Source organism: Halichoerus grypus, chromosome 3 (assembly GCF_964656455.1).
Source record: "Halichoerus grypus chromosome 3, mHalGry1.hap1.1, whole genome shotgun sequence".
Taxonomy (NCBI): Eukaryota; Metazoa; Chordata; class Mammalia; order Carnivora; family Phocidae; genus Halichoerus; species Halichoerus grypus.
The window spans coordinates 61,180,312-61,197,914 of NC_135714.1; the positions used below are offsets into that span (position 1 = coordinate 61,180,312).

Here is a 17,603-nt window from a genome sequence, read left to right on the forward strand (position 1 = left end):
TGAAGAGTTCAGGCTCTTAACTATATAAGTCACAAATATATTATAATTTCAGAAAAGATTTTCAAGCACCTGCTACCAAGGAAGATTTTTTTTTTTTTAAGTTTATTTATTTGTCAGAGAGAGAGAGAGACAGAACACTGGCAGGCGGAGTGGGAGAGGGAGAAGCAGGCTCCCTGCTGAGCAAGGAGCCCGATGCGGGACTCGATCCCAAAACCCTGGGGTCATGACCTGAGCTGAAGGCAGACGCTTAACTGACAGAGCCACCCAGGCCCCCCAAGGAAGAAGATTTTAAATCTAAATTGCTTTGTTCATCTATCTACTCTGATCAGATTGGCCCAAGAAACTATGAAGCTCTGCCATTTTGTCTGTAATATTAACTGAATGCTAAGTGTGTACAAAAGATAGCCAGTAAGAACAACGGGCAAGTGTTTTGTTCCTCGGGTCCTGACCCACACATTTCCCCACCGCCAGTGTGTTTCTCGGTCTGTGACTTGCTGGATGAGCCCAGGCACGATGAGGGTAGGAGTGGGTAGAGGAATAGGGGAAGAATAGGTTTTTCTATCCACATGTCTCCTCATTGTGATGTATCAGGGATTTTGATTTGGCTTTTGGAATAAAAGGAGAAGCAAAGGAAGTAAAACATGACCAAGAAAACCTCCTTAAAGACTCCCTCCTTCTCTTGCTAGGACGGCTTTCTCACCAAGTCTGTCTCTCTTTGCCCTGAGCTGGGTGGAGAGCATGGCCCCAGGTATCGGATGTCCGTAGTGTCTTATGAAAGCTCTGTACCTACCACGGAGTGGAGGACAGTTAATCTTAAAAAAGGAATTTTAAAAAATGTGCTGTGTGGACAGTGCTGGGGAAAGTTGGAAGAATGACTGACGTTGGGGTTTGGGGCTTGTGCTTGAGGGTGTCCCTGGCTTTCACGCTGGGCTTTCTGCCACGGTTGTCAAACTTGGCCTTCTTCCTGGTCTTTGTAGCCTGTGCCCTGAAAGTGAGCCTTGTCTTTGGCACCAGGTCTCATTCTGGTATGAAGAAGTAATGTGATAGAAACCAGTGTTTCAAGAGAATTAGTTGGTATGATTTTGAGAATTTTAAAAGTAGGTGAAACTGTTTTTGTTCCAGTGAATACGTAGATTCTCCACTCCTAGCAGTCATTAGAAAAAAAGAGAGGATGTTATCCTGGGAGAGTTGGATATTCCACTGTTCTGACTAACACAGTCTTGGCTATTACACTGTTAGGAACATGCTAAAATCAAGCTCCTAAAGTAGCTGGGAGGGGTCTAAAAGGAGTGGTTGGTTATTGAAAGAATAGGCTTTGTTATCGCTATTTGTCATAGAGTAACACTTCCTTCTAGTCTGTTAAAAAAAGAAAAAAAAATGAGGTAGCACAGAAGAGGAAATTACAAGTATGCTCTCAGTGCCGGATGGGAGGAAGTAAAAGTGTTCACAGATGGAGCTAAAAGATTATCCCATATCTTCTTAATTTTGCATCTGGGCAGAAAGTCTGATTTTCAATATCATCTCTGTTTTTTAAGTGAAGCTTTACAATTTTTGTTGTTTATTATGTTTCATTCATTTGTCTTATTTTTCTTACATTGGAATTGTGTAAAAATAGATGTGTTTGTTTTATAGGTGAACATCATTCCAATAATTGCAAAAGCTGACACCATTGCCAAAAATGAACTGCACAAATTCAAGAGTAAGATCATGAGTGAACTGGTCAGCAATGGAGTCCAGATATATCAGTTCCCCACAGATGAAGAAACGGTGGCGGAGATTAATGCAACAATGAGCGTAAGTCCTCAAGTTAGGAAGAACCTACCAGTAATTTTCCTGAAAGCTTTTCTTGGTAGCAGCATTGTAGAGTGACTAGAACCCTGGACCGGGAATCTGATTCTTCAGTGTGGTCCAGCCCTGTCACTATGGCAAGGCATTTAACCACCCTGCTCCTCAGTGTCTCCATCTGTCAAATGGGAAACTTAGGCAAGCTAATCTCCAGTTTCCTTCCCACTCCAACAGATAAGATTTCTACAGCCAATCTTGTGGGAAGGGAATGCCCGCCCGCACCATCTCATACAAAGCAGCTTACAGGAAATAGATCTCTGCTTGTTTCTGGCATTGTTGGCGGAAATATGTCCACCTGCCTCATTTTGGCTTCTGTGATGGGTTCCTGCCTTTCCCTCCTTTCTGCTTCTCCCTCCTTTCTGCTTCTCCTACCCTTTCCTGAACCATTGGGTTAACTGGCAGTCAAGGTATAATTTCTTCACCTCACAGGCAGGATGGTCAGAAGAGAAAGGACAAAAGCTTCAGCAATTCTTAGGTGCACCTGCGATACGATGTCTCGTGGTGAGCCTCCATGCTGCCCGCTGACACCTGCATCTTTCCCACTGCCTCTTTTGTATCTCAGAGGCATGGCTCATCTCTGGGCCACAATTACTATACATTTTTTTTTTTCCACTTAGGAATGCATAACTTCTGTAAAAGTAGCATTCTTTGCACATAGTAGATGCCCAATGATGGTTTTTGGAATTCTTAAAATTGTAGCTTAGCTTCAGTGAAATGCAATTAGAAGCTATTAAATAAGTTGCCTTTCCCTGGATACATGCTAAAAAATGATCCAAAAGGATGCTATTGGCAGCAGAAGTCAGTCTAAGTTGTGGTAGGTTGAGCTATGTTCTGCTTTCCTTAGATCTGGTCATGAAAAGTGTCTAATGAAGTCATTAAATGCACTAAAGGCACTGTTTTTTTTTTTTTAATTAACAGCTTTATTGAGATATAATTGATATACTGTACAATTTACCCATTTAAAGCATATAATTCAGTGGTTTTTAGTATATTCACAGGGTTGTACAACCATTGCCACCATCAATTTTAGAACCTTTTCATCACCCCAAAAAGAAATTGTGTACCTTTTAGCAGTCAACCCTCTAACCATTCCAGCCCTAGGCAGCCACCACTCAACTTTCTTATCTCTATAGATTTGCCTATGCTAGACATTTCAGATGAAGGGGACTCCTACTGAAGCTCATCTGGAGAATTAAATGCCTTGGTCAAAGCCAGCTAATAGCAGCACTGAGATTTCAACCCTGGTCCCACATCTGTGTTGTTTGCCATCATAATTTAGAAGAACAGGGTTATACCACAAAACTCCTTGTTTCTTCAGTTCAACATACGGACTTTTTTTTTATTTTTATTTTTATTTTATTTTATTTTTTTTTTAAAGATTTTATTTCTTTATTTAAGGGAGAGAGACAGAGAGAGCATGAGCTGGGGGAGAGGGACAAACAGACTCCCCTCTGAGCAGGGAGCCCGATGTGGGGCCCGATCCCAGGACCCCAGGATCACGACCCGAGCCAAAGTCAGACGCCCAACTGACTGAGCCACCCAGGCACCCCCAACATACGGACTTTTCTATGTAGCGCTGTTTCTTCCTTAAGTTATTCCTGATATGCCTAGGACTTTGGAAGTCAATGCAGCTCCTCCCCTCTCTGGGACTATTGTATGAATTTAAAATTTAGGAGCTCATTAAAGCAAAGATAGCCCAGCTCCACTCTGTTCTAGTCTGGTCACACTCTGAGTTGTATGACCCACTGTGGCTGCCATGCTCCTGTGGTCAGGATAGTAAAGCCTCTGGAACTTCTGGAAACTGGAAAGCAGACTCTTCCTGAGGAGATGGCCTGAGGGGGTGTGAAAGGAAGGTTGTCATAGGGGAGAGTGACTGCTCTTATTCAAAAGACAGAGCTGAAACCAACAGTGAATGGCAGTGAGGGGTTTGGCCATCAGGACCACCACAGCGTAGCAAGCACCCCGTGGAAGGAGCGTGTTCCCACTGCCGGGGGGTGGACCACAGATTCTGAATCAAAGCACTTAGAAGAGCTGTGGTAGAGGGAGTTCCTAAGCAGGATCGAAACAGGTAGCATGTGAGGTCTCCTCCACGTCTAGAACTCTCTGGTTGTGGGTACCGAGAGCTTTCTTAATAATCATAGCGCCTGACGTTTCTGACATCTGTGGAGCATTTACTGTGCACCAGCCGCTGCTTGAGGCTTTATTTACATTTAGTGCCCACACCAATCCCGTGGGTAGGTATTCAGGTGAGAGGAGACGGCAGCCCACCCCTCACGTGGCACAAATGTCAGCGGGGCTGGTGGGAGTGACGCCCACGGAGCAGCTAGCTCGTGTTACGGCATTGTCAGGAGCTCGGGCGGGGCAGCACTGGTTTATTCTGTTGCAGAGCCGTGATTTGGGATGTCAGTGTAGGATTCGAGAAATAACGTGAATGAATATCATCTAATTTTTTCTTTATTTCCCTTCCCATCCTCTTAAATCATTTTGGATGGTCATGCAACTAAATTTGTGTTAAATTTCTTGGAAAGAAAATAGCCATGAATCTTGGCTCTTTCTCTCTTTATCTGATTAATCGAGCTGGTTGTCCCAAATTAATCTTGTTCTTCAACAAGAAATTGTTTTTTAGGCTCTCCATTGCAAGCAATTCCTGGTGATGAAATCCCACGTGATAGGTGGAAAACAGATTTCTTTGGCAGTTGCTTTTGTCCCTTAGGGTGAGCAGAGAAAACGGTTTTCTTGGGTCATTACACCAAAATGTTGGCTGGAAGGGTCCTGGTGCTCCTCAACTTCAGGGAACATGTTACAGTTCCAGACTCAGAGTCTGAGAAAGAGAATGTGCTTTCTTCCTTCCTCCAGAGTGTGAGATGAACCAGAAAATAGAACTATCTTGAGCATCTGCGGAATACCACTTGGGCAGCCTGGGCTGAGGGTTATGCCCTCTGTGGGAGAGGATTTGGCTTTGAAACATTCTTGTCTTTCTCAGCTTCTCTGCAGTAGAAGAGCAGTGGATCAAGGAACTCGAGATAATATGTCTCAGAACGGCCATTTCAAATCTTATTCTTATATGCTAATGGAAGAAAGGTGGAATTACTATCCCTTTCATCCCCTACTCCCAGAATGTAGCCATAGGTACCAAAGAAATCAATGTGGAACAGTCCGTTGTCTTGAACACCACCTCTGCTTGAGATAAGTCTGGGCTGCAAGGCTTGGGCCAGTAATTTGGGCTAAAGTGTATTTCTGACTTGAATTTTGTGCAATGGCCAACTATCTAAAGCAATGCTGTTCAATAGAAATATAATATGAGTCACACAAGTAATTTAACATTTTCCAGTAGTCACATTTAAAAAGGTAAAAAGGGGGTGCCTGGGTGGCTCAGTCGGTTAAGCATCGGACTCTTGGTTTCGGCTTAGGTCCTGATCTCAGGGTTGTGAGATCAAGCCCCGTGTTGGGCTCTGTGCTCAGCATAGAGTCTGCTTGGAATTCTTTGTCCCTCTGCCCTTCCCTCTGGGCTCTCTCTCAAAATAAAGAAATAAATAAAATCTTTAAAAAAATGTGGCAGAAGTGGCATTATAAAAAAAAAAGTAAAAGGGAATGTGAAATTAATTTAAAAGCCTTACTGAATATATTCAAAATATTATCATTTCAACATGTAATCAATATAAAAATTAATGAGATACTTTGACAGTAAGTCTTTGAAATCCAATGTATATTTTATAATTACAGCATATCCCAATTTGGATGAATACTCAAGTTGCTTCTAACATACTTGAAAGTTTTTCAGTATGAAATAACTACCAAAAAGATAAGTTTCCTCTAATGTTTGCATCCACATTGAGCAAACTGGTTCTTTTCTTAGAAGATTGAGTTTGAAGCAAAATGAAGTGTAGTCCCCAAACAACAGAATTTTATTTAATGGAAAAATATTTTATCTTCCATTTTGAAATTTAAATGTAAATGAATTAAAAGTAAATAAAATTAAAAATTCAGTGTCTTAATCCCACAAGCCTCATTTCAAGTGCTCAGTGGCCATACATATTAGTGGCTGTGGTCTCGTACAACACGAGTCTGAAGCTTCCTGTGTGGGTGCAGACTCCTGCCACTTCCCTTGAAGCTAGCTCCTATCACCTAGTCTGTATTCGGTTGTAGAAAGGGTGGGGTGCACGCAGCCCAACCCCACTGACCTGCAGAGCCCCGGCCCTCTCCTCCCTCTCCTACCCTCCCTCCCTGTTTTCTCCTGCCACCAAGTGAGGCCTGCAGAAGAGGGCGGAGCTGGAGAAGGTAACTCGTCTCTGTCCTTGTGTCGCTTCACAGGTCCATCTCCCATTTGCAGTGGTCGGCAGCACCGAAGAGGTGAAGATCGGCAACAAGATGGCAAAGGCCAGGCAGTACCCCTGGGGTGTGGTGCAGGGTAGGTGCGCAGTACGGGAAGGGTGTCTTCACATTCAACCCCTGCGGTGACTGTCCGCGTTCCTTCCCTCCCTGTTGTGTTTGGGGAGGTGCTCAGCCATAGGCAGGAGGAAGAGAGCTGTAGGCTTAGACACATGACAGTTGTCAAACGAGGAAGCAAGACACGGTGACCAGGTAGGTAGACCGTGGGGAGAGGTGAGTGCAGAGCCCTAGTGCCAGTGTGGTAGCCCCTCAAGAATGTTGGCTTGTGCGGCAAATTCAGCACACATTCCTAATGGAAAAGAGTTCTTGCCTAGCAGTTTCAGCCACTCTCATACCAGTTTCACCAGCAAAGTATAAAAAAGCTGCAAAACGTTTCTTGTAAATAAGAGGATACTTGTTTCTCCATTATCTCTGGAAAACTTGTCTTCCAGTTAAATGTTATCTCAGTAAATACTGGAGAATTATAAGGCTATCTGACCTAGTTTGGCACTGTGGGACATGACCACAGTCTCTGATCTAAAGAAGCTTCCCATATGTTGCTTGGTTGGGCAAGGACTCTTACTTGCCCTTGAACCTTTTGAAGGAAGATGCCCAATGCTAGAGGTTAAGTAGGATCACTACAGAAAATTCCTTCATTGGTTTAAGATCTATCAGTCCTCCTTTTCTTTTGTTCTGAATAAAGGTAATAAATCTGTGGGTTTAAGATCTATCAGTCCTCCTTTTCTTTTGTTCTGAATAAAGGCAATAAATCTGTGAGAAGTGAGAAGAAATTACACCTTTGGGATTCCTGGGAAAATTTTAATTTTTATGACTATTACCTATTTTTCTACAGTAGAACTTTTTTCATAGTGTTGATAAAATTAAAAGAAGTGGTATGTAAGAACTGCCTTGTATACTTCCAGGGGGCATGGAGTAGTGGAACTAGACCTGGCTTTGCAGCCCGATGTTGGGGTGTTTAAATGTAGACTCTGCTACCTCCACTCGGGAGGTCAGCATGCTCATCACAGCCTTGCTTCTGCATCTGAAAGGCAAGAGTCACAATGCCTACTTGGCAGAATTATTCTGAAGAGTAAAGACCATATTTACAAACTTCCTCCTGCAGTGCCCTGCCTCGAGCAGGCCCTCTGCAGTCACTCCTGTCATCAGTGTCATGGTCCGCGTTGTCAGCAATCTTGTCCTCATTGGGAAGGTGAGGCGAATCCAGTAAAGGTCTGCAGATGGCTTTGAGACTTCAGAGATTTCAGGAGCGATGGTGATCACCTCTTGAAAGTGTCACTTCAGATTTTCAGGGACATCGTTGCTAATGGCCACCCCCACCTTCCCATCTCTCGCAGTTGAGAATGAAAACCATTGTGATTTCGTGAAACTTCGGGAGATGCTGATCCGTGTGAACATGGAAGATTTGCGAGAGCAGACTCACACCCGCCATTATGAATTGTATCGGCGCTGTAAGCTCGAGGAGATGGGTTTCAAGGACACTGACCCTGACAGCAAGCCTTTCAGGTATGAGGGCACCTAACAATCAGCTGTTCCCTGGATAGTGGCTTGAGTGGTGTGTTGGTGCATCATGGAAATGCTTATTGGATTGGGGCGCCTGGGTGGCTCAGTTAGTTAAGTGGCCGACTCTTGGTTTCGGCTCAGGTCATGATCTCAGGGTTGTGAGATTGAGCTCCACGTTGGGCTCTGTGCTCAGTGGGGAGTCTGCCCCAGGATTCTCACCCTCTGCCCTTCCCCCTGCATGGGCTCAGGTGTGCACGCGTGCACACGCACACACACACACACACACACACACACACACACACTATCTCTCTGTCTCTCAAATAAATAATCTTTTAAAAAAAGAAATGCTTGTTGGATTAAGAAAACAGTGACAGAGGGACCTGGTGGGGACAATTAGTGGCATAATTGCCAGGCATCGTGATCACTTTATTGGCATTATCTCAACTACCCCATGTAGTTGCTGTCATCATCCTCCTCATTTACAGGTCAGGACACTAAGGCACGGAAAGTGTAAACAACCTACCCAAGGCCCTGTAAGTAGAAAGTGAACCCCTGCTCTGCACCACTCTGCTCACAGAGGCACCGGGCCCAGCCCAGGGGTTTACCGAGTTGTGGCCGCTCATTCCAGCGTGCTGCGCTCGTGGCTGCCGGCCAGGTCTCCCTTCCCAAGGCTCTTCCCAGCTCTCAGTGGTTCAGTATAATGCTAGCTACTAATGAGGAGGAAAGGGAATAACTTTAGAAAATGTCTTGTGTATTTTCCCACATCATCGATGGAGGGAGACCAAGAGGCCCAACGTGAAGGGGAGAATACCAGAATTAATGTAGACTTAGCAGCCTAGCAAAGGCCCCGCTGTCAGAACCTGGTGGTGGGGGAGGGGCGGCAGGGGCTGAGTACCTTGGCCACGGAGTGGTAAGGGGAGGTGGGGATCCTGGGCCAGATTTACCACCTCTGGGCTCAGCAGAGGATTAGCTTTGTCCTTCCTGGGCCCACACAGCAGTCTTAATGGAGATTTCAGTTGAGGTGAAGAGAGGTGTGTCTGGGCACACAGTAGGGGCCGCAGTTCCTTGGAAAAGACTATTTCCTCCTCTGCTGCCTCTGTTTTTGGCATTTAAATTAAAATTCCTCCTGCAAGCCCAGGGTAAGTGCCCACTAGGAGGCGGAGTTGCTGGGCTGTTCCAGCCGGCTTCTACAAGGCCTCCCTGACTTCCGGGACTCTGGGGTGGTGGCAGATGTCATCCAGGCCTTCTGACTTGTAGACAGTATGCTTTATTCACACATCTTCTGCTCCCCATTTGGTTCCATTTCTTCTGGCCTAAGGTTTCTTTGTTTTGCTTTTTGTTTTTATACCTCACTATAATCTCACATTTGTTTATTTTTTTATTGAGGTATAATTAACATACAATATTATATTAGTTTTAGATGTACAACGTAGTGCTTCCATGATTCTGTGCAGTACTCAGTGCTCACCATGCGAAGTGTAGTCACCAAGCAACATTAGTACAGTATCATTGACTATATTCCCTGTGGTGTACTTTTCATCTCCATGACTGATTTATTTTATAACTGGTACAAACTTGATCTGTTTCTATCTTCTTTTATTTATATCCATCTTCCTCTTTATTTCACCTATCACACCCCTCCCTCCACAACCATCAGTTTGTTCTTTAAGAGTCTGGTTTTTGTTTGTTACTTTGTTCATTTGTTTTTGTTTTAAAGATTTATTTATCCACTTGAGAGAGAGAAAGAGAGAGAGAGCAAGCAGGAGGAGGGGCAGAGGGAGAGGGAGAGTGCACTGAGCACAGAGTCTGACTCAGAACCCGATCCCATGAGCTGGGATCATGGCGAGCCGAAACCAAGAGTTGGACGCTTAACCGACTAAGCCACCCAGGTGCCCCTATTCATCTGTTTTGTTTTTTAGATTCCACATATAAGTGAAATCATATGGTATTTGTCTTTCTCCGCCTGACTTATTTCACTTAGCATAAGTTCCATCCATCTTATCATAAACAGCAAGATCTAATTCTTTTTTTATAGCTGGATAATATTCCATTGTGGATATATGCCACATTTTCTTTGTCCATCCACTTATTGATGGACGCTTAGGTTGCTTCCCTATCTTGGCTGTTGTAAGTAATATTCAATAAACATAAGGTGCATATATCTTTTCAAATTAATATTTTTATTTTCTTTGGGTAAATATCCAGTAGTAGAATTGTTAGATTGTATGATATTTCTATTTTTAATTTTTTGAGGAACTGCCACACTTTTCAGAGTGGCTGCACCAGTTTACATTTCCACCAGCAGTGTGTAAGGGTTTCCTTTTCTCCACATCCCTGCCAACACTTGTTACTTCTTGTCTTTTTGATACTAGCCATGAGGTGATATCTCATTGTGGTTTTGATTTACATTTCCCTGATGATGAGCAATGTTGAGCATCTTTTCATGTGTCTGTTGGCCATCTGCATGTCTTCTTTGGAAAAATGTCTGTTCAGATCCTCTGCCTATTTTTTAATTGGATTTTTTTGGTGTTGAGTCGTATAAGTTCTTTATATAGTTTGGATATTAACCCCTTATCAGCTACCTCATTTGCAAATATCTTCGCCATTCAATAGGTTGCCTTTTAGTTTTGTTGATGCTTTTCTTGGCCTTGCAAAAGCTTTTTATTTTGATGTCGTCCCAGTAGTTTATTTTTGCTTTTGTTTCCCTTGCCTGAGGAGACGTAGCTAGAAAGAAAAACAAAGCTGGAGGTATCACAATTCCAGATTTCAAGATATGTTACAAAGCTGTAGTAATTGAAACTGTGGTAGTGGCACGAAAATAGATCAGTGGAACAGGATAGAGAGCCCAGAAATAAACTCACACTTACATGGTCAGTTACTTTACGACAGAGGAGGCAGGAATATGCGATGGGGGAAAGAGAATCTCTTCAACAAATGGTGTCGGGAAAACTGGACAGCTACACGCAAAAGAATGAAACTGGACCGCTTTCTTATACCATACACAAATATAAACTCAAAATGGATTAAACACCTAAATGTGAGAGCTGAAGCCCTGAACTCCTAGAAGAGACCACAGGCAGTTTCTCTGACATTGGCCGTAGCAACGTTTTGTGGATATGTCTCCAGGCAAGGGAAACAAAAGCAAAAATAAAGTATTGGGGGACTGAGGTTTCCTTTTTGATAATGAAAAGGGGGAATAGATTATAAATATACATCCAAAGCCTTTACTCTTTTCCCTATATAAAAAAAATAAGTAGAGAAAAGTAGACTTTCTGAAATACTTGCTATCATTTCAGTTACTGGGAACTCTGGAAATGGTTTGTCCTCTTAGAAATCCATCATTTAAACTCAGGTGTCCATCTTGGTGCAAGCAAGATCATTTGGAGCATCAAAACTGGCTTTGAATCAACTGACTTGGCAAATAGGGAGGTGAAATCAACTTGGTTTCCCATTTCTCGAGAGCCACTACTTTCAAAGGGGCTCAGACTTTCCCTCTGAGGCATCTCCACATCCCCAGCACTTCCTCTGAGCCTCGGACCACACTGAGGGGGGGCGGTGCACTGAGGGGACCCTGCTTGAAAGATGACACAGTTAAGGAAAAGCAAAAGCTGCAGCTGATTTGAGTGGCTTTCCAGAATTTCATCTTCAAAGTCCTCATTCCTGGATGCTCTTAGATTTTTTTCCATGGGAATTTTGGGTGAGCTGGGAGGGGTATAAGTATATTCTCAAAGCAGAGGCTTTCTGTGCAGGTGTACAGTGAAGTCCATCCTTCCCTTTGAGCATCCTGTGTCTACTCTTTGTCCTCCAAGCCCCTCTTGTGTTTATGAAGCAGACAGTGACCTCTAAAACCAAGGCTAGGAAGGGGCAGCCATCACCTGAATATATTGTACAGTGTGAAGCAAAAGCAGGGTGAGCACAGTAACAGGCTGTAGGAAAGCCTGGGAAGTACATCGGAGGCCGTGAAGCTGAGGCCGTCCCTGCTGGTGTCCTTGAACCTGCCTCAATTCAGAGTTGTCCTGTGGCAGAATCTCTGTATCTGTGTACGTACCTGCCCAGATGTCAGCTTGCTTTCCGCTGAGCCCATCTTTCCCACCTGCTGCCCTACAGCCTTCTGGACCTTCTCTGCACCCACGTCTCCCTTCCCCTGACCTCAGTCGCTTTGTGGCTAGTGTCTGGAGAAGAGGAGGGGGACGTAGGACCCAAGTGGGGACCGCACCGATCTTGTTCCTGCTGCTTTTCTCCTGAGACACCATTGCCCTTTTCCCAACAATTCCTGTCCAAACTGCCCATTCCTTATCTCAGAATGCCCCCTTTTCCTGACTCTGTCAGGTCACAAAAAGGGCTTAGTAACCACCATTCTCTCAAGAGATCACAAAGTTTTCAGGTCCATGAGACCCATTTGTTTGAGGGGAACATGTAGACCTCGGTTCACCAGCTGTGCAGTGTAGTGGGCAGAACTCCTGTCTGAGCTTCTTCATTGTGTGACCTAGACAGATGACTAACACTTGTATCCAGGTTTCTTCATCTAGGAAATGGGGGATAGTTAGTAATACCCACCTTACTGGGTTATTGTGAGGATTGATGAATTCTCGTGTGTAAATTGCTTCGTAAACACTGGTGATGTGTTCTTCTCTGGCATGCCCTTCACCGGGTAGTTCCTGGGGATTGGAACAGAGAGAGAATTATGTTGTGTGAATTACCAGAATAAAGTCTGAACTGAACTACCTGTACTCAATTCTCCTTCCCTTTGACTTCCGTGAGTGACACCTATCCCTGCGTAGGGCTGTTAAGAAAACTAGAAGAGGGGCGCCTGGGTGGCTCAGTCAGAGGAGCATGCGACCCCTAATGTCAGGGTTGTGAGTTCGAGCCCCACATTGGGTGTAGAGATTACTTAAAAATAAAATCTTAATTAAAAAAGTGAGAAAATGAGAAGATAGAATTTGTGGTTTCAATGCAGCTTAAAACCTCATGAAAAAATTGCACATTTCACACTGAGAAAAGGGTGTAAATAACTACAATTAAAAATTAAGTTGAAAAAGCTAAAAATTGCCAAAGACGTCATCTCGTTAGGGATCTGTGAGTGGTTGACAGAACCAGTTCCTTATCAACTGGTTTTTACTGACCGGAAGCATTAGTGAGGGTTTCTGGTCTCTTGTTTGCAACTAACTGCCAGAGGCTTCTGGGGACTCTGACCCCATGAGTGTGTGGTTGTTTGAAGTCATTTCTCAGTATCTCTCTGTAGTTGTGACTCCTTGGAGTAGGGTCTTATGATTTCCTGAGTGTTGCTTATCATTTCCAGTGTCAGAGTTCAAAGCCTGGTTCATATCCTAGGGCACAGTGATGGTCTGAGTACCACTTTCCTGTTCTGGCCCGGACGCCGAGGCTGCGCTGAGTCTCCTGGCCAAGCCTGTCTGGCAAGGCGTAGTGTTGCTTGATCGCCTTTTTCGAGGACACGGGCTTTCTGACTTTGGGTGGCAACCTTCACTATAAATGGGTTCTGCATCATGATCCAGTGTGCAAATTTGGAAGTACAACTGCTCTTATTGTTCGCAGCACATTCTGGTATTTTCTATCCTATTCTGTTAAACTTTTTCATTTAACATATTGGTTAAGACCCTCACTTGGGTCATGACCCATAGTTTGAAAACATATCTCCAGAAACCGGAGCATAAGCTAGGTTGTGGCTGGGACTGCATAAGGCAGAGTTATCGTGAGGGTTCTCATATTCTAGGTAGCATTACCTAAATTACCTAAATTCTCTCTGTGGGTTACTTAAAAAGTTTCCGCGATTAAATGGTTTTGGGGAGCTCTAAGTTAATAAACAGGTTCTTGTACGTAAGGACTGTTAGAGCATTTAAAACAAGCAGTGGTTGGCAGACGACTTACATCAAATCACCTGGAAGCATTTTAAAAATACAGATTATTTTGTCTTTGCCTGCCATCCTGAATCAGCAGCTCCAGGAGTGGGGTTAGGAAACTGTTTAGAAGTCCAATAAAACATGCCCAGGCCATCCTGACATGCTGCGGGGCTTGGGAGCCACTGCGCCTTGTGGCTCTCCCAACAGGAGACCTCACAGAGCATTTTCCCTTTACTCTCTTGCCTCAGGAACCCCTCTTCTGAAGATCTCTTAAAACTAGTGATCTCCAGAACACATGTTGGGCAGTGTTTCTGTAAAAGGTGTTCCCCTTCTTGTTAGAAAGAAGTTGGCAGTTGTATTCATTATCATAAAATAAAGTTTCCCTTAAAATTTTGTACCAGGGACAGGTCATCTGCTTTTGGCAGTTCTGATCTAAATAAAGGTGAAGAAGAGTTCATTAGATGCTAACAAGCAAGATCAAATTCATGAATTAGTTCTATCAATACATTTCTATATCTCTGTGCCAATAATTTAAGACTAAATTTCAAGTCCAAGTACTGCTATTAATATTAGCCAATGTCAACATTGGCCAAAATTGTTTTTGTTTCAAAAGATAATATGAAACTCTGGAAGCTCAAAGTACTTGATTGTTCATTAACAGGTAGTGTTGAAATTCTTGAGGACAGGAGAACATTTTTTTGTTTGTTTTTCTTTGAGAGAGAGTGCGCATGAGCAGTGGGGGGAGGGGGAGTGCAGAGCGAGAGGGAGAGAATCTTAAGCAGCCTCCATGCCCAGCGCAGAGCCTGACTCGGGACTTGATGACCTGAGCCGAAGTCGAGTCAGACAGCCAATTGATTGAGCCACCCAGACGCCCCAGGAGAACATGTTTTTAATCAACCAATGAAAGTGTTGATTACAGAATTATAAGCAATCCTAATGAATACACTTTCTAATTATTTACATACATTGTAAATGTCCTGAATGTCCTTTTTCTCCTTCTAAAAGGACAAGTGTGGATGCAGGGAGGTGGCTCTGCATGGTGGCCAGGGTTATCCACGCGTGCTTTCCAGTTTGGAGTCAGCACTTTGGGTGAATTCAGTCCACGGGTAAAGGTGGATAATCCTGCAGACCCATGTTACTGTAACAAGTCTTGTTCTAGGGAAACTGCAAGGGAGAAATAGAAATAACACCTTATCAAATATCAGCCAGTGTTTCTCTGTTTGTGTAGGTGTGGATATGGGGGTGTGTTTTCTTAAGTTGTGTTACCAAAGGCAATTTTTCTGTCAATGTATTTGTTCTGACTTAGAGATAAAGCAGAGTCTGGCATTTGATTTAAAATATTGGGCTCAAAGTTCCGGAGAGAGTCAGGAGGCGGTTGGGGTTTAAGATAAAAATAAAACTCCTGCCTGCTCTATTTACAGTTGGTAATATAACTTGAAGTAGCAATTTTCTATAATATCTTTAGATATACCACTGTCTCTTTAGATGGTTCACTGAATCCATTTTCTGAATTGGGGACTGCAGGGAGGTGAATGGGGGAAGGGTAGTATTTGCCACAGAGGGTATGTCGAATGCTCTCCTCACTTTGCCCCCATGGAACTCCCACAGTCCTGTCCCTAGAAGGTAAGTGCTGTTGTGTCCACATCTTAGACAGAGAACACTGAGGCTTAGGGACTGTGCCCTTCCCAAGATCGGTCAGTAAGTTGCTGTGGCCAGAGTCCAGGCCCTGGCCCGTGTGGCTCCAGTGCCTTTGCATTCTCTCCCTATGCTATGCTGACTTCGTCTCCTAAAAGTCTCTTACTTGGTGTCTGCCTTGTTTGCTGATCTGGAAGATACGGGCCAGCCCAAGCCAGGCTTTCCCTGTGTGAAGATACACAGGGTAAGCGTGGCCAGTAAGACATGCCTGTAGTGTTACCGCGTGCCTACTGACTCATCCCCAGTTCTCGATGTGCTTGTCTTTCTGATCCCTGCATAACTAAAAAGAAGATGGTGTGCCATTTTATGTGTCCTTTAACATAGTAAGTGGCAGCCTCATCTATTTTTTTGGAAGCAATGAGTAGAAATTATATGAGCTGAGATTTCCTATTCAACTTCACAACACTATCCTTGGTTTGTGGCTTTTGAATAGTCTTCAGGAGACTTATGAAGCAAAAAGAAATGAATTTCTGGGAGAACTTCAGAAGAAAGAAGAAGAAATGAGGCAAATGTTTGTGATGAGAGTGAAGGAGAAAGAAGCTGAACTTAAAGAGGCAGAGAAAGAGGTAAGCCATCTGTCTTCCTTCAAGGCAGAGACAAATAAGCGAGGTGTGTTATTAATACGTCACATTTTCTAGAACTTCATGCTCTCCTAAGTACTTTCTACGTGTATCTTATCACGTGAGCAGCAGGCTAACATGGTAAGGAAAGCAGGTTAGGTATTCTTATCCCCATTTTACAGATGATAAAACTGAGAGGCCTGGAGGTTAAATGATTTCTGTAGTCACATACCTAGTAAGTAGCAGAGCTGAAACTAAAACTAGACCTTAGGTCTCCAGGTGTGGTCCCGTGTTCTCTGTAGCTCCGTATTTCCTCAACTTGTAAGTCTTGCAATGTAAGATTTGGGATTCTGGGACCATTATTATTATTATTGTAGTCTGTCAGCCAACTCGGTGAGCTAAACGGTGGAGGGGCCCTCTGCGGGCATGTCCTCGTGCCTGCCTGTCATTGCCCACGACCAGGGCACATTAACTGCTTCCTAGAAGTTGACATGGATTTCTGCTATAGCACTCATTCCATCGAGACAGAGAGAGAGAGAGAGAGTAATTTATTTGTCTCTGATGTTAGGTAATGAGTATCTCAAGGGCTTGACCTATAGCTCTGTACATTTCCAAATTGTCTACATAATTTCCTCATCATTCCCTTTTGATTTATCCTTATAAAGACTACTGAAATTTAGTGGTTATTTAAATAGCTAAGCACTCAATAGAGTTTTGCTGCTGAGAAAGGAAAGTTGATCTTTATTTGTTGTTGGCCATAAGTACCAAGTGGTGCTGGATAAAAATCTAAAACTATCTAGTAAGAGTTTTTTTCTTAATTCTTTCTGTCCTTCCTCCCCTCCTCCCTGCTTTTGTTTCTGCCTCGTGATAACTTTCTAAATTTGATTTGTCGAGAAATTTGTGAGAAACCTCCCAACAGATTCTTACTCTTTGAATAGCCTATATCCTCTGTAGTCACCACGTGTGTCTGTAAGTAAATGTATATTATACATTTTGAAAAAGGACCAGAAATAAAGAACTACTCTTACCACTCGGGTAAATTGCCAATTAGGAGCATGGATAATTTTTTTCTTCTTTATGCTTCTTACAATGAATATGTATTTTATTGTCAGTAAGAATGAACAGGATTCCCTTCAGCGCCAAGGCGTCCAAGTCTCAAAGGCACGTAGTAGGGCTCCCCGGGCTGCGCTTTGCCAGATGCTGCTGCCCTTGTGGGACTGACGCAGCTTGGCAGCACGGAGCATGCTTTGATTTTGAACGGATCCACGTGACCTTCAGCAGTAACTTTCCCCTCCCTTCACCCAGCTTGCCCTCCTCTTTTCCTCTCCAGCTCCATGAGAAGTTTGACCTCCTGAAGCGGACACACCAAGAAGAGAAGAAGAAAGTGGAAGACAAGAAGAAGGAGCTGGAGGAGGAGGTGAACAGTTTCCAGAAGAAGAAAGCAGCCGCTCAGCTCCTACAGTCCCAGGCACAGCAGTCTGGGGCCCAGCAAACCAAGAAAGACAAGGATAAGAAAAAGTAAGCGGGTGTCCCCCCATGCTTCGGGGCCCTCTAACAATTTATTCCTCTTGCATGTTTCTACTTTTCCCATTTACAGACTGGAAACTGGTCTGTTACCAGAAAGATAAAAGCAAGTCTTTTCTCTACAGTGCAGGGAAGATGATACAGGTTTTTAAAGTATTTGTAAAGGGTACACAAACATTAATTTATAAAACTTGACCACACGACCAAGCAATCAGGGCTGGAGGAACCTGCC

The 17,603-nt window shown here is 43.7% G+C and overlaps 1 protein-coding gene across 11 annotated transcripts in view; it reads left to right on the forward strand.

The window, feature by feature from the left end:
• The window catches only part of SEPTIN11 (septin 11), an 88,253-nt gene that overhangs the window by 62,287 nt on the left and 8,363 nt on the right, over nucleotides 1-17,603 (forward strand). For all 11 annotated transcript variants that reach the window (XR_013446392.1, XR_013446393.1, XM_078068809.1 and 8 more), the window contains exons 5-9: nucleotides 1,633-1,794; nucleotides 6,157-6,253; nucleotides 7,569-7,737; nucleotides 15,721-15,853; nucleotides 17,178-17,365. Coding sequence is in view for 9 of the 11 variants with exons in the window: in XM_078068809.1 (XP_077924935.1) it covers nucleotides 1,633-1,794; nucleotides 6,157-6,253; nucleotides 7,569-7,737; nucleotides 15,721-15,853; nucleotides 17,178-17,365 (749 nt within the window). In the remaining 2 variants the exon portion in view is untranslated. The remainder of the gene's footprint in view (nucleotides 1-1,632; nucleotides 1,795-6,156; nucleotides 6,254-7,568; nucleotides 7,738-15,720; nucleotides 15,854-17,177; nucleotides 17,366-17,603) is intronic.